The sequence below is a fragment of the Erythrolamprus reginae genome, chromosome 2 (assembly GCF_031021105.1).
Source record: "Erythrolamprus reginae isolate rEryReg1 chromosome 2, rEryReg1.hap1, whole genome shotgun sequence".
Lineage (NCBI taxonomy): Eukaryota > Metazoa > Chordata > Lepidosauria > Squamata > Dipsadidae > Erythrolamprus > Erythrolamprus reginae.
In genome coordinates this window covers 342,379,864-342,394,722 of record NC_091951.1, presented here as the reverse complement: position 1 = coordinate 342,394,722, position 14,859 = coordinate 342,379,864, and the positions used below count along the sequence as shown (strand labels likewise).

At 42.2% G+C, this 14,859-nt stretch overlaps 1 protein-coding gene across 3 annotated transcripts in view; it reads left to right on the top strand.

Moving 5' to 3' along the window:
* Positions 1–14,859, top strand: part of ME2 (malic enzyme 2) — a 70,578-nt gene that overhangs the window by 53,174 nt on the left and 2,545 nt on the right. For all 3 annotated transcript variants that reach the window (XM_070743560.1, XM_070743561.1, XM_070743562.1), the window contains 9 exons: positions 461–564; positions 2,235–2,344; positions 2,489–2,586; positions 5,384–5,497; positions 5,592–5,706; positions 11,892–12,034; positions 12,595–12,697; positions 13,122–13,192; positions 14,102–14,200. In XM_070743560.1, the coding sequence (XP_070599661.1) occupies positions 461–564; positions 2,235–2,344; positions 2,489–2,586; positions 5,384–5,497; positions 5,592–5,706; positions 11,892–12,034; positions 12,595–12,697; positions 13,122–13,192; positions 14,102–14,200 (957 nt within the window). The remainder of the gene's footprint in view (positions 1–460; positions 565–2,234; positions 2,345–2,488; positions 2,587–5,383; positions 5,498–5,591; positions 5,707–11,891; positions 12,035–12,594; positions 12,698–13,121; positions 13,193–14,101; positions 14,201–14,859) is intronic.

Genomic DNA, 14,859 nt, shown 5'->3' with positions numbered 1-14,859 from the left:
GGTTCCTTCGGCCGCCCACCAGCTGATCTGCTCGGCAGCGCAGTAGCAGCGAGGAGCCGAAGATGGGGTTTCCCCGTTGCCCACGCAAAGGGGAAACCCCATCTTTGGCTCCTCGCTGCTACTGCGCTGCCGAGCAGATCAGCTGGTGGGCGGCCGAAGGAACCTTCCCTGGGTGCCGCCCGCCGCTCGAGAGCAAGAGGGGGAGAGATAGAGAAAGAGAGAGAAGGAAAGAAAGAGATGAGAGAGGGAGGAAGAGAGTGTGAGAGAGGAAGAAGCAAGATAGAGAAAGAGAGAGAGAAAGAAAGATGAGAAAGGAAGGGAGTGACGTCATCAGGTGGAAAAATCGCGATATAGCGTTTCGCAAAGATCGAGATCACGAAACTCGGGGGATCACTGTATAATTCAGTGTCAGAGATCGGATCGGTGATTTAACTCTTTTTCCCCCCTTCTATTTTCTTAGACACTTTTGGAAGATCCGTTTTATATGGGGTTGTATCAGAAACGAGACCGCTCGCCGCTTTATGATGAACTCATCGATGAATTCATGGAAGCCATTGTAGACAGGTATAAATCCTGAGCCTTACTCCCCGGCAAGAAATGGAAATGTTACATAAATCCCTGCAGCCGGTTAGGTCCCACAGAGTTGGCCTTTTCCACGTCCCATCAACCAAACAATGTCGTTTCCTGCCTAAGCAGAGGGTTGGACTAGAAGACCTCCAAGGTCCCTTCCAACTCTGTTATTCTATTTTATTCTAATAAATTTTTTAAAATTAATTTTTAACTAATTTATATTACACACAACATAAAACAGTGCATAGTGAATTGTGCCCACCACCCAGACACACACACATTCCCCACCGCCGAATCGGGGGTGTTTCTTGTATAGTCCACTTGACCCAAGAGCAATATATATATTTACATATTATAGAGTGATTCCAATTTATTTCTTGTAGCTTGGTCTCGGATTCTGCTCGTCATATATCGTCTTACCTTGTCCCATCGTCCCATCAGTTGTCCCAACTCAGTTTCATTATCCGAATTTATCCTTTATCCATAATTTCAAATTGAATATGGTCCACCATGTACCTATACCAATTTTGCATTGTCCATTTTGTCGCATCCTTCCAACCCAAAACTATTACTGCCTGAGCGCTTTCTATTGCTGCTTTTTTTATTTCTCTAAATTCTCCCATCGCATTGCTTTTAACTAGTACTGCCATTTCCTTAGTGATTGTCCATTGTATATTTAGCATTCTATTGATATCCTCTTTCACTTTTTGCCAAAATTCCTGCACTGTCGGGCATTCCCAAAACATATGCATAAACACTCCTTTGTCTTGACACCCATGCCAACAATTCCCCCTGACATTCTGCTGAAAGTGTGCGAGTTGAACGGGATTAAAATACCACTTATGTAATATTTTCCTTCTCATTTCCCTGATTCTTGTATTTTTAATTTTCCTTATATTTTCTACTATATTTTCCATCTCTTGTACCTCTACTTTTTAGTAGAGGATTCTATTTTATTCCACGGCCAAGATGTGTAGGATCTTTTCATGGATGACTAAAATGCCTTGCTGTTCATTTTATATTCCCACGTGTGCGGTAGGGAAAGCAAGTAGGATGCTTGGCTGCATAGCTAGAGATATAACAAGCAGGAAGAGGGAGATTATGATCCCGCTATATAGAATGCTGGTGAGACCACATTTGGAATACTGTGTTCAGTTCTGGAGACCTCACCTACAAAAAGATATTGACAAAATTGAACGGGTCCAAAGACGGGCTACAAGAATGGTGGAAGGTCTTAAGCATAAAACGTATCAGGAAAGACTGAATGAACTCAATCTGTATAGTCTGGAGGACAGAAGGAAAAGGGGGGACATGATCGAAACATTTAAATATATTAAAGGGTTAAATAAGGTCCAGGAGGGAAGTGTTTTTAATAGGAAAGTGAACACAAGAACAAGGGGACACAATCTGAAGTTAGTTGGGGGAAAGATCAAAAACAACATGAGAAAATATTATTTTACTGAAAGAGTAGTAGATCCTTGGAACAAACTTCCAGCAGACGTGGTTGGTAAATCCACAGTAACTGAATTTAAACATGCCTGGGATAAACATATATCCATCCTAAGAGAAAAGACAGAAAATAGTATAAGGGCAGACTAGATGGACCATGAGGTCTTTTTCTGCCGTCAGACTTCTATGTTTCTATGTTTCTATGTGCCTTCCAGGTATGGCCAGTCCACCCTCATTCAGTTCGAAGACTTTGGCAACCATAATGCCTTCCGTTTTTTGAGGAAGTACCGAGAAAAATATTGCACTTTCAACGATGACATACAGGGTGAGTGATCGGCCCCAATGCTATTAGCATATTCCCCGTCTTCCCCTTTGGGTTCTGTGGTTTTTAAAAAAAAAAATTGGTTGGTTTATTTTTTTGTTCTTTTGCTTCTATGTGGATCCTTTTCACCCATGTGTCCTTCCTTAGGGACCGCGGCAGTTGCTTTGGCTGGATTATTGGCGGCTCAGAAAGTCATTGGGAAACCCCTAACAGACCACCAGATCCTCTTCCTTGGAGCTGGAGAAGTGAGTTTTTGCGCTGGTTTGAATCTAAGACACCTGCACAACTGGCAAACTGGAGGTTGCCAGTTGTGTTTTGGGGTTCTGGTTTTACTTTGAAGATGTTTCGTTTCTCATCCGAGAAGCTTCTTCAACTTGGATGAGAAGCATAAAGTCTTCAAAGAAAAACCCAAAAGTTCCAGTTGCCTCTTGAAAAAAGCAACTTTTGGGACCATCGTAACCTGGATGACTGAGAATCTCCATGGACATATCCAACATGTTTTCCGTTTGCCCAGGTTCGCCTGGTGCACCAGTTGCGGCCCTATTTGGACCGGGAGTCACTGCTCACAGTCACTCATGCCCTCATCACCTCGAGGCTCAACTACTGCAATGCTATCTACATGGGGCTACCTTTGTAAAGTGTTTGGAAACTTCAGATCGTGCAGAATGCAGCTGCGAGAGCAATCATGACTTCCCTAGGTATGCCCATGTCACACCAACACTCCGCAGTCTGCATTGGTTGCCGATCAGTTTCCGGGCACAATTCAAAGTGTTGGTTATGACCTATAAAGCCCTTCATGGCACCGGACCAGGGTACCTACGAGACCGCCTTCTGCCGCATGAATCCCAGCGACCGGTTAGGTCCCACAGAGTGGGCCTTCTCCGGGTCCCGTCAACAAAACAATGTCGTTTGGCGGAGCCCAGGGGAAAAGCCTTCTCTGTGGCGGCCCCGGCCCTCTGGAACCAACTCCCCCCGGAGATTAGAATTGCCCCACCCTCTTTGCCTTTTGTAAGCTTCTTAAAACCCACCTCTGCTGTCAGGCATGGGGGAACTGAGATATTCTTTCCCCCTAGGCCTTTACAATTTATGCATGTTATGTTTGTTTGTAGGGATGTTTGGTTTTACAATAAGGGTTTTTTAGTTGTTTTAGTATTGGATTTATATGATGTTTTTTATTACTGTTGTTAGCCGCCCCGAGTCTACGGAGAGGGGCTGCATACAAATCCAGTAAATAAATAAATAAATTTCTCTCACAACAATCCATTGAGGTGGGTTGGGTTGAGGTGAGAGACTGACTGGCTCAATGTCACTTAGCTGGCTTTGCTGCCTAAGGCGAGACTAGAACTCGCAGTCTCCTGCTTTCTAGCCTGGTGTCTTAAGCACTAGAGCAACTGGCACTCATTGCTATTATTTTATTTACCGTATTTTTTGGAATATAAGATACACCGGAGTATAAGATGCACCTTAGTTTTTGGGGAGGAAAATAGAGAAAAAAATCGGCTTACCAGATATTTATCTGGCTAGCATCCTTAGTCTGGTCAGTTTCAGCACCTTATTTTATTCCCTGGTTAGGACTTTTAAAAAGCCTTGTTCAGAGAGAGTAACAATGAAAGAGCTTGCAAGCGGATAAGAGCTGGTTAGGGCTGGAAGGAAACATTTGCAGCAAGTAGAGCAATACAAAAATCCTGGAAAGTCTTAGGGTTTGGAAAACATTCTTCGCAGAGAGTAACAATGAAAGAGCTTGCAAGGTAAGAGCTGGGAAGATCGTTAGCAGCTACTGAGGGCTGGAAAGAAACATTCAGAGCAAGTAGAGAATGAAAAAAAAACTACAAACACAGGATTTGGGAAACATTTTTCGCCGAGAGTAACAATGAAAGAGCTTGCAAGCTGGTAAGAGCTGGGAACATTGTTAGCATCTGGTTAGGGCTGGAAAGAAACTTATTTGAAGCAAGTTAGAGCAATGAAAAATAACCTGCTAAGACTTAGGGCTTGGAAAACATTCTTCGCAAAGAGTAACAATGAAAGAACCTGCAAGGCAGGAGCTGGGAAGATCGTTAGCACCTAGTTGAGGCTGGGGGGAAAAAGCTTTGGAAAAAAGCTACATTCAGAGCATAAGACACATCTGAATTTTCAGCCTCTTTTAGGGAGGAAAAAGGTGCGTGTTATACTCCAAAAATACAGCATTTAAAAAAATTCTGCATGGCAAATCTCTTTATAATTGTATCCTCAAAAGCTCTTTTTCTCCTTGGTGGGAAAGTGGAATAGCCATTCAATCAGCATATAAAAACCATTAGAGAGATATTCTAAATGTTATTTTCCCCTCCTTTCTTCAATGATTGTTTCAGTGCCCTGTGGAAACTGAATTCCAAACTCCTTTATCGATAATAATAATAATATACAGGGTACCTCATGATATGAACTTAATTGGTTCCAGGAGGAGGTTCGTAAGGTGAAAAGTTGGTAAGATGAAACAATGTTTCCCATAGGAATCAATGTAAAAGCAAATAATGCGTGCAAATCCTTCAGGAAAATCCCAAACTTTAGAAGGGAGGCGAACAGAGGGCAGGGAGGAGCAGCTAAAGGGGGTGGGTGGAAGAAGCAAGGCTAGGCTAAAGGGTGAGTGGGAAGGAAGAAAGGGAAGGGGGGCGCCCCTTCCTTTTCTTTCTTCAAAAGACACCCTTTCAGTGCCTGCAAACACGCTGTTCTCCTAGTTATTTAAATGCAGCCTTTTCCCCCTCCAAGCCGCCCCTCCCTTTTCTTTCTTCAAAAAAGAGAAAAAAAAGAAACCCCTTCATCCCAGCAGCAGTGGCTTGGGTTCGTAAGGTGAAAATAGTTCGGAAGAAGAGGCAAAAAAATCTTAAACACCGGGTTCGTATCTTGAAAAGTTCGTTAGAAGAGGCGTTCGTAAGATGAGGTACCACTGTATGTTATAATAATAATTTATTAGATTTGTATGCCGCCCCTCTTCGAAGACTCTCCGAAGACTTTATCGACACAGCTCTGCCAAACCATAGTTTTTCTACTCTTTGTCTCCTCCATCAGGCTGCCCTTGGTATTGCAAATCTCATTGTCATGGCTATGGTGGAAAATGGTCTTTCTACTGAAGATGCTTACAAGAAAATTTGGATGTATGATAAAGACGGCTTATTGATAAAGGTACAGTGCCTGTGAATTTGGAAAGACTCAATGCAGTGTTCGATCCATGTTGGTTTAGGTTTCCCAAGCGGTTCTTTATTTTATCATCTTCTAGGGCCGAGCGGAAAAAATTGATGTCAACCAAGAGCCCTTTACTCATCCAGCTCCAGAAAACATGCCAAGATCTTTCTTGGACGCAGTGAGGGTTCTCCAGCCTTCTTCCATTATTGGTGAGAGTTTCAGACAATTCCTGAGTTACTTTTCTGAAGGTTTTTCTGCTTCTACATTGCTGATGTTGGAGTTTCCAAGTGTTTAAAGCAGTGTTTTTCAAACTTGCAAAATTTAAGATGTGTGAACTTCTTTTTTTGAGGGGAGGGTGGGGTGGGTGGGTGTATACATTTTTTATTTTTCTGCACCTTAAAATAAAACATTGTATAAAAACAAATACTACAACAATGCTTATCATAATATATACAGTGTTCCCTCGATTTTCGCGGGTTCGAACTTCGCGAAAAGTCTATACCACGGTTTTTCAAAAATATTAATTAAAAAAGTACTTCGTGGTTTTTTCCCCTATACCACAGTTTTTCCTGCCCGATGACATCATATGTCATCGCCAAACGTTCGTCTGCCTTTCATAAATATATTTTTAATAAACTTTAGTAAATAAACATGGTGAGAATAATCTACCGTATATACTCGAGTATAAGCCGAGTTTTTCAGCCCAAAAAATGGGCTGAAAAACACAACCTCGGCTTATACTCGGGTCATTGACAAAGTCACCACACGAGGGCGCCATTGCTTGAGCCAGAGCGAGGAGGCACCAGCTTTTGTCCCCTCTCGCACGCTGTAGTTCCTCTCCCTGGCTCAAGCAAAGGAGGCAGCCATTTGCTCCAACCGAGAGGGGAAAAAAGCAATGGGAAGCCGGTGAGGTCATGTGTGTGTGTGTGTGTGTGTGTGTGCATGCCCCCTCTCCCCCCCACCGTGAAAAAAGCCAGCTACCTCTTGCTGAAACCCAGAGGCTTTTTTTTTTACTCCCTGTGTGTATTTGTCAACAGGTTTACAGTAACTATTCCTTGCTCTCTCTGCATTGCCCTTAGTTGGATTAAAAAGGCCCCCTGCTGTCAGATTCTCCTCCCCCTCCTTTGAAAGGATTTAAACTGTTTAAAAAATGGTATTTTGTGGTAGTTGCTGTCCTTGCTTGGATAGGATCTAATAATGTGTTATGAGGCAGAGCTAGACAGGAATTCTTTTTCTATCTGTCTATCTTTCTATCTATCTATTTTTCTATCTATCTATTTTTCTATCTATCTATCTATCTATCTATCTATCTATTTTTCTATCTGTCTGTCTATCTATCTTTCTATCTATATCTATCTGTCTGTCTGTCTATCTATCTATCTATCTATCTATCTATCTGTATCTATTTCTATCTATCTATCTATCTATCTATCTATCTATTTTTCTATCTTTCTATCTATCTATTTTTCTATCTATCTATCTATTTTTCTTTCTTTCTATCTATCTATCTGTATCTATTTCTATCTATCTATCTATATCTATATCTATTTTTCTATCTGTCTGTCTGTCTATCTATCTTTCTATCTATCTATATCTATCTATCTATCTATCTATCTATCTATCTATCTATCTATCTATCTATCTATCTATTTGGTTTTCTATGCTGATAACCTCACAGCAGCTAATGCTGAAGCTCTTCTTTGGATACACTTATTTATTTGTTTATTTATTTAATTGGATTTGTATGCCATCCCTCTCCAAGGACTCAGGGTGGCTCACAGCATATATAAAAACAAAACAATAATGTAAATCCAATTAATGATGAGAAGGAATCTAGTTTTGAAGGATTTTAACTCTTAGGTTTTAGCTTTGTTGCTGATCGAGCTACTTTTTTTACTTTTTAATTTATTGTTAATATTGTTAATTTGTTTACCCTCTTTTAAATTTACAGAGCTAGTTTACTGGTTTTCTTTAAAATAAATATTCTAAAACATGTCTCAATTAATGTAATTTTATTGTTTTCCATTTTTATAAGTTACCAGTAGCCACTGCATTTTCTAACCTCGGCTTATACTCGGGTCAATACGTTTTCCCAGTTTTTGTGGCAAAAATTGGTGCCTCGGCTTATACTCGGGTCGGCTTATACTCGGGTCGGCTTATACTCGAGTATATACGGTAAATGGTTGCTAAGGGAATGGGAAATTGTAATTTAGGGGTTTAAAGTGTTAAGGGAAGGCTTGTGATACTGTTCATAGCCAAATATAATGTATTTACTTCTGCATCTCTACTTCGCGGAAATTCAACTTTTGCTGGCGGTCTCGGAACTCATCCCCCATGAAAATCGAGGGAACACTGTATATAATTTTTTTTCCTTTTTCCTACTAGACATTCAACAGAGGCTTTTATAGCTCTATCCCTTTTATAATTTCATAGCTTTTTCTAGCATTATTAAATAACCACTATCAAAGATTTTTCTCCACCTTACAATAAAACATTAGCTAAATATTAACATTAATAAAACCTCTTATATCCAAATTTTCATTTAAACTTTCATATCTTCATCAAATTAATTTATCCAATGTCTAATATCATATACACAACTTATCTCATAACTATTAAACTCTCTATCTATAAAATAAAGAAAAAAACTTCCCATTTCCCAACACTTTAACTTATCAAACTCATATTCTAGAAATTCTATATGTTTAAGCTAATATTGATATCTAGGTTTTGTGTTATGTCATTATTTAGTGCTACCACCATTTCTTTTCTTTGCCATCTGGATTCTAATATTTCTCTCTCAATTCTCTTGTCTCAATTCAAAAATAATTAGTTATTTTAACTTAAATATATTTTAACTTTCCATCCATTGATGAGATGTGTGAACTTCAACTCTCAGAATCCCTCAACCAACATGGCTTACTAGGGAATTCTGGGAGTTGCACACAAGTCCAGTTGAAGTCTTGGCTGGAGAATTCTGGGGATTGAAGTCCACCCATTCTTGCCAAATTTGACAAACTACTGGTCTAGACTCTAGAGCCGTGATGGCAAACAATTCCATCTGTCCGTCCATCACCCTGGGGGGGGGAATCATTGACCCCCTCAGAGAGGGTCCGCAACTTGGGCGTCCTCCTCGATCCACAGCTCACATTAGAGAACCATCTTTCAGCTGTGGCGAGGGGGGTGTTTGCCCAGGTTCACCTGGTGCACCAGTTTCAGCCCTATTTGGACCGGGACTCACTGCTCACAGTCACTCACACCCTCATCACCTCGAGGCTCGACTACTGTAACGCTCTCTGCATGAGGCAACCTTTGAAAAATGTTCGGAAACTTCAGACCGTGCAGAATGCAGCTGTGAGAGCAATCATGGGCTTTCCCAAATATGCCCATGTCACACCAACACTCCGCAGTCTGCATTGGTTGCGGATCAATTTCCGGGCACAATTCAAGGTGTTGGTTATGACCTATAAAGCACTTCATGGCATTGGACCAGAATATCTCCGAGACCGCCTTCTGCTGCACGAATCCCAGCGACCGGTTAGGTCCCACAGAGTCGGCCTTCTCCGGGTCCCGTCAACTAAACAATGTCGGTTGGCGGGCCCCAGGGGAAGAGCTTTCTCTGTGGCGGCCCCGACCCTCTGGAACCAGCTCCCCCCAGAGATTAGAACTGCCCCTACACTCCTTGCCTTTCGTAAACTTCTCAAAACCCACCTTTGTTGTCAGGCATGGGGGAATTGAAACATCTCCCCCGGGCCCATAGTTCCCTCTAAGCTGAGCAGTGAGCAATCGCTCACTTAAAAATCATCATCAACTCAGAGTTTTCCAAACCTGCCCAGAAGCCGAGAGGGAACGAGTGAGAGGGAAGGAGAGAGAGAGGAAGAGAGAGAAACAGATAGAAAAAAGAGAGGAAGGAAAAGAGAAAGAAAAAGAATGGGAGTAAGGAAGAGAGAAAGAAAATCAAAATCTAGTTTGAAACTAGCTCAACTATTTAAGTGGCATTTTGATATTGATAGAGTTGCCCTATTATGAGCTCACTGTTATAGACACACAGTACAGTATTTTATTTTGAAATTCTCTGAGGCAAAACAGGGTGGGTTTTTTGTTTGTTTGTTTGTTTGTTTGTTTGTTTGTTTGTTTATTATTTCTGTGCCGCCCAGTCCCAAAGGGACTGCTGCTCAGACACTATACTTTCCCGCCCACCCCCCAAAAAAATTAGAGGGAACACTGCCCAGGCCTATGTAATTTATGTATGGTATGTTTGTGGGTATGTCTGCTTAAACATGGGTTTTTTTAACTATGTTAAATTTTAAATTGTATATTATTAGATTTGTTATGAATTGTTTTATTGTGTTGTGAGCCGCCCCGAGTCCACGGAAAGGGGCGGCATACAAATCTAATAAATAAATAAATAAATAAACGTATGGCACGCGTGCCGGAAGTGGCACACATAGCCATCTCTCTGGGCACGCAGAGCCAGAACAGAATAGTATTGAAAGAGAAAGAATAAAGTGAAAAGAAGTCCATTTTTACAGTCAGGACGGGTCGCAAGCGCCAGCCTTGGCGGGAACGCCGGAAAGGCAGCCCACTCGCCTCTGCATCTCATGCAGCAGGAGGAAGCGGGGCATTGCCGGTGCCCTTGAAACTATCCAGCTGTCTTTGCTCTTTTTGAGCAGAGCCAGTAAAGAAAGCAGCCTGCCGAAAAAGGGCGTGGAGGTTCACAATCTCTGAGCCACCGCGCCACATACACAATACCACACTACGGACCCTAGTTTGCAAATGTGGTCCTTGACCTACTCTGCTACACAAATAATTCCCTCAACACTGTCAAACTATTTACTATCTGCATTATTATTACTAGCAGTGTTCCCTCTAATTTTTTTGGGGGGGGGGGCGGAAAAGTATAGTGTCTGAGCAGCAGTCCCTTCGGGACTGGGCGGCACAGAAATAACAAACAAACAAACAAACAAACAAACAAACAAACAAATAAAAAACCCACCCTGTTTTGCCTGAGAGAAATTCAAAATAAAATACTGTACTGTGTGTCTATAACAGTGAGCTCATAATAGGGCAACTCTATCAATATCAAAATGCCACTTAAATAGTTGAGCTAGTTTCAAACTAGATTTTGATTTTCTTTCTCTCTTCCTTACTCCCATTCTTTTTCTTTCTCTTTTCCTTCCTCTCTTTTTTCTATCTGTTTCTCTCTCTTCCTCTCTTCCTCTCTCTCTCCTTCCCTCTCACTCTTTCCCTCTCGGCTTCTGGGCAGGTTTGGAAAACTCTGAGTTGATGATGATTTTTAAGTGAGCGATTGCTCACTGCTCAGCTTAGAGGAAACTATGATTGCTAGTAGTTTTTTCTCATTATTCCTATCACCCATTTCCTCCCACTTATGACTGTAACTTGTTGCTTGTATCCTTTTTATTAATATGGATTGTTTCCTGATTGCTTATTTGACCCCTATGACAATCATTAAGTGTTGTACCTCATGATTCTTGACAAATGTATCTTTTTCTTTTATGTACGCTGAGAGCATCTGCACCAAAGACAAATTTCTTGTGTGTCCAATCACACTTGGCCAATAAAAAGTTCTATTCTGCCCAATGAATGTATCTGGTGTGATAGTATGTGTGTCACTTTTTTATTTTAAATGTTTAGTTTTAAGAAAGTTTTTAAAATTATTATCCTATTAATTGGCCTAGAACAGGAGTGGGCAAAGTTGGCTCTTCTATGACATGTGGACTTCAACTCCCAGAACTCCTGAGCTAGCATGATTGGCTGAGGAATTCTGGGAGTTGAAGTCCACAAGTCATAGAAGAGCCAACTTTGCCTACCACTGGCTTAGAATGTTTTATTTATTGTATTTTTTACTAAAATGTTGTAAGCTGCCCCGCGTCCACGGAGAGAAGCAGCATATAAGTGCAATTAATAAATAAATAAAATAAATAAATATTCCAAATATTTCCAGGCAGGTCGGGCAGGAGCTGCCCTAAAAAGTATCGGGCTATCAATCTTTAGGGTCCCCGCAGTGTTGAGAAATTTGGACAGAGTGCGGTCACTGCGGGAACATTTTGGAGTGCAGCAACACACACATTTCCCAAATTCATTCATCGGCCGGTGCAAGATGATAGACTTAATGGCTCAGAAGCCTGACGGCAGAGATAGGTCTTTAAACTTTTGCAGAAGGTGGGGAGGGTGGGGGCAGTACAGAATATCTGGAGGGAGTTGATTCCAGAGAGCCAGGGCCACCACAGAGAAGGCTCTTCCCCTAGGCCTCGCCAGACGACATTGTCTGGCTGACGGGACCTGGAGAAGGCCGACTCTGTGGGACCTGACCGACCGCTGGGATATATTATGCTCATTTTCTTTGACCTATGGTCTAATTTCCACTTTTCAGGTGTCGCCGGGGCTGGGCGGCTGTTTTCTCATGATGTCATCAAAGCGATGGCCGACATCAATCAAAGACCCATCATCTTTGCATTGAGTAACCCCACCGTGAAAGCAGAATGCACTGCTGAGGAGGCATACACACTAACGGAGGTGAGTTAAAAATACATGAACAATTTTGGGCGACGTTTCTTCTGGGTTTCGCAGTTTGGCTCACTTGAAGGAGCTGTCCAAAGGAAGTCCTCTTGTGGAGGTGGAGAGAACTCATGATAAGATATGTTGTGGTTGGCCCGCATCTGGCTCCTTTGATTACGGACTTTGAGGAGAATGAACCAGGTCCATCTGGGTATCATAGGTCAGTGTGTTTACCAGAGGAATGGGAAAGTGAGAATAAGGGAGAGTTAGGGCCTGGGGAACCTCCAGAGACTGCAGAACCCCCAGCTGTGGTAGGGTTGGAGAGAGATATTGTGGACCCAATATTAGACACTAGGGTAAGAAGAATGCGGGGGAGACCAGAATATCTCCAGCGACGTAGATCTAGGCATTGAATACTTCTATGCGCAGCTTGTCATCACTGATATTATAAAAGGGAGGAGGATGGGAAACCTCGGTGCAAAATTTCAATGTTCCTATATGGAGAGAGAGAATTAGCAGATGAACAGTCTCTCTCTTAAATCCTTCTGCAATCCTGAAACCTTGCTTTCTGTTTTCAGGGCCGTTGCCTATTTGCGAGTGGCAGTCCATTTGGGCCTGTGACGCTGAGTGATGGCCGGTCCTTCATACCCGGCCAGGGAAACAACGCCTACATATTTCCAGGTAAAGCCTGGGAATTGCTGCCTCATTGATTATTTGTTGTTGTTATCCCAGAAAAGCGAGCTCTACTTTTTATCTATAACTACAGTTCATGTAGTCTTTTTATAGGGCCTGCTATCTTTCTAAAATCAATGGACTCTGGTAGTCCAATAGGCTGTTTGTTCATTTGTCTTCCTTCCTTCCTTCCTTCCTTCCTTCCTTCCTTCCTTCCTTCCGTCCTTCCTTCCTTCCTTCCTTCCTTCCTTCCTTCCTTCCTTCCTTCTATCCATCCTAAGATAAAATACAGAAAATAGTATAAGGGCAGACTAAATGGATCATGAGGTCTTTTTCTGCCGTCAGTCTTCTATGTTTCTATGTTACTATGCTTTGCATGAACCATACAAATGATTGTTATAATATAGAATCTTTATCTGTCTGTCTGTCGCAGGTGTGGCTCTTGCTGTTGTCCTGAGTAGCGTCCGACACATCAGTGACAATGTTTTTTTGGAAGCTGCAAAGGTAAATTAAATGAAAGGCTGGTTGGGAACTGAGCACACCCTCTTTTCCAGTTCATTCATTCATTCATTCATTCACTCACTCACTTATTCACTCACTCAGATTTTTATCTTGCCCTTACAGTGGTACCTCTACCTACCTCTACTTATGAACTTTTCTAGATAAGAACCAGGTGTTCAAGATCTTTTTGCTTCTTCTCAAGAACCATTTTCCACTGACAAACCCGAGCCTCTGAAACTGTAACCTCAAAAAGCCGGGAGAAGCCTCCGTGAGGCCTCTCTAGGAATCTCCTGGGAAGAAACACGGCCAGAAAAGGCAGGGAGAAGCCTCCGTGGGGCCTCTCTAGGAATCTCCTGGGGAGAAACACGGCCAGAAAAGGCAGGGAGAAGCCTCCGTGGGGCCTCTCTAGGAATCTCCTGGGAGGAAACAGGACCGGAAAAGGCAGGGAGAAGCCTCCATGGGACCTCTCTAGGAATCTCCTGGAAGGAAACAGGGCCAGAAAAGGCAGGGAGAAGCCTCTGTGAGGCCTCTCTAGGAATCTCCTGGGAAGAAACACGGCCATAAAAGGCAGTGAGAAGCCTCCGTGAGGCCTCTCTAGGAATCTCCTGGGAGGAAACAGGGCCAGAAAAGGCAGGGAGAAGCCTCCGTGAGGCCTCTCTAGGAATCTCCTGGGAAGAAACAGTCTAAAGGTTGACTCAGCCTTCCATCCTTCAAGGTGGGTAAAATGCGGAGCCAGTTTGTTGGGGACAATATGGTGACTCTGTAAACTGCATAGAGAGGGCTGTAAAGCCTCATAAAGCAGTATATAAATCTTAAGTGCTACTGCTATTGCTACAGGGCCAGGATGAGAGGTCTTCTCCTGGATAAAATGCCTTATTTTTCTCCTTCTTCCATTTTTTTCCTGTTTAAAAGACATTGTCCCAGCAGTTGAGTGAGGAAGAGCTGGCAGAAGGGAGACTTTATCCTGCACTTTCCAACATCAGAGAAGTATCCATTAACATTGCTATTAAGGTAAGGAGCCATTTCAGGGGGCGGTGGGAATCCAAGCAAGAAATATAGATTTCTAGTCCTCAACATTTATTGATTTGATTTGATTTGATTTGATTTGATTTGTATGCCGCCCCTCTCCATAGACTCAGGGCGGATCACAACAATAATGAAAAACAATGTATCACAAATCTAATATTAAAAAGTCTCTAAGAAACCCTTATTTAAAAAGCCAGACACACACACACAGGCATACATAGAAACATAGAAGACTGACGGCAGAAAAAGACCTCATGGTCCATCTAGTCTGCCCTTATACTATTTCCTGTATTTTATTTTACAATGGATATATGTTTATCCCAGGCATGTTTAAATTCAGTTACTGTGGATTTACCAACCACGTCTGCTGGAAGTTTGTTCCAAGGATCTACTACTCTTTCAGTGAAATAATATTTTCTCATGTTGCCTTTGATCTTTCCCCCAACTAACTTCAGATTGTGTCCCCTTGTCCTTGTGTTCACTTTCCTATTAAACACACTTCCCTCCTGGACCTTATTTAACCCTTTAATATATTTAAATGTTTCGATCATTGTCTTCCCAGGTGCGGAAGTAAAAACACCATGGAAAAAGGGGCGCGCATGCGCAGATGGTGTTTTTACTTCCGCACCACTACATCCCGAAAA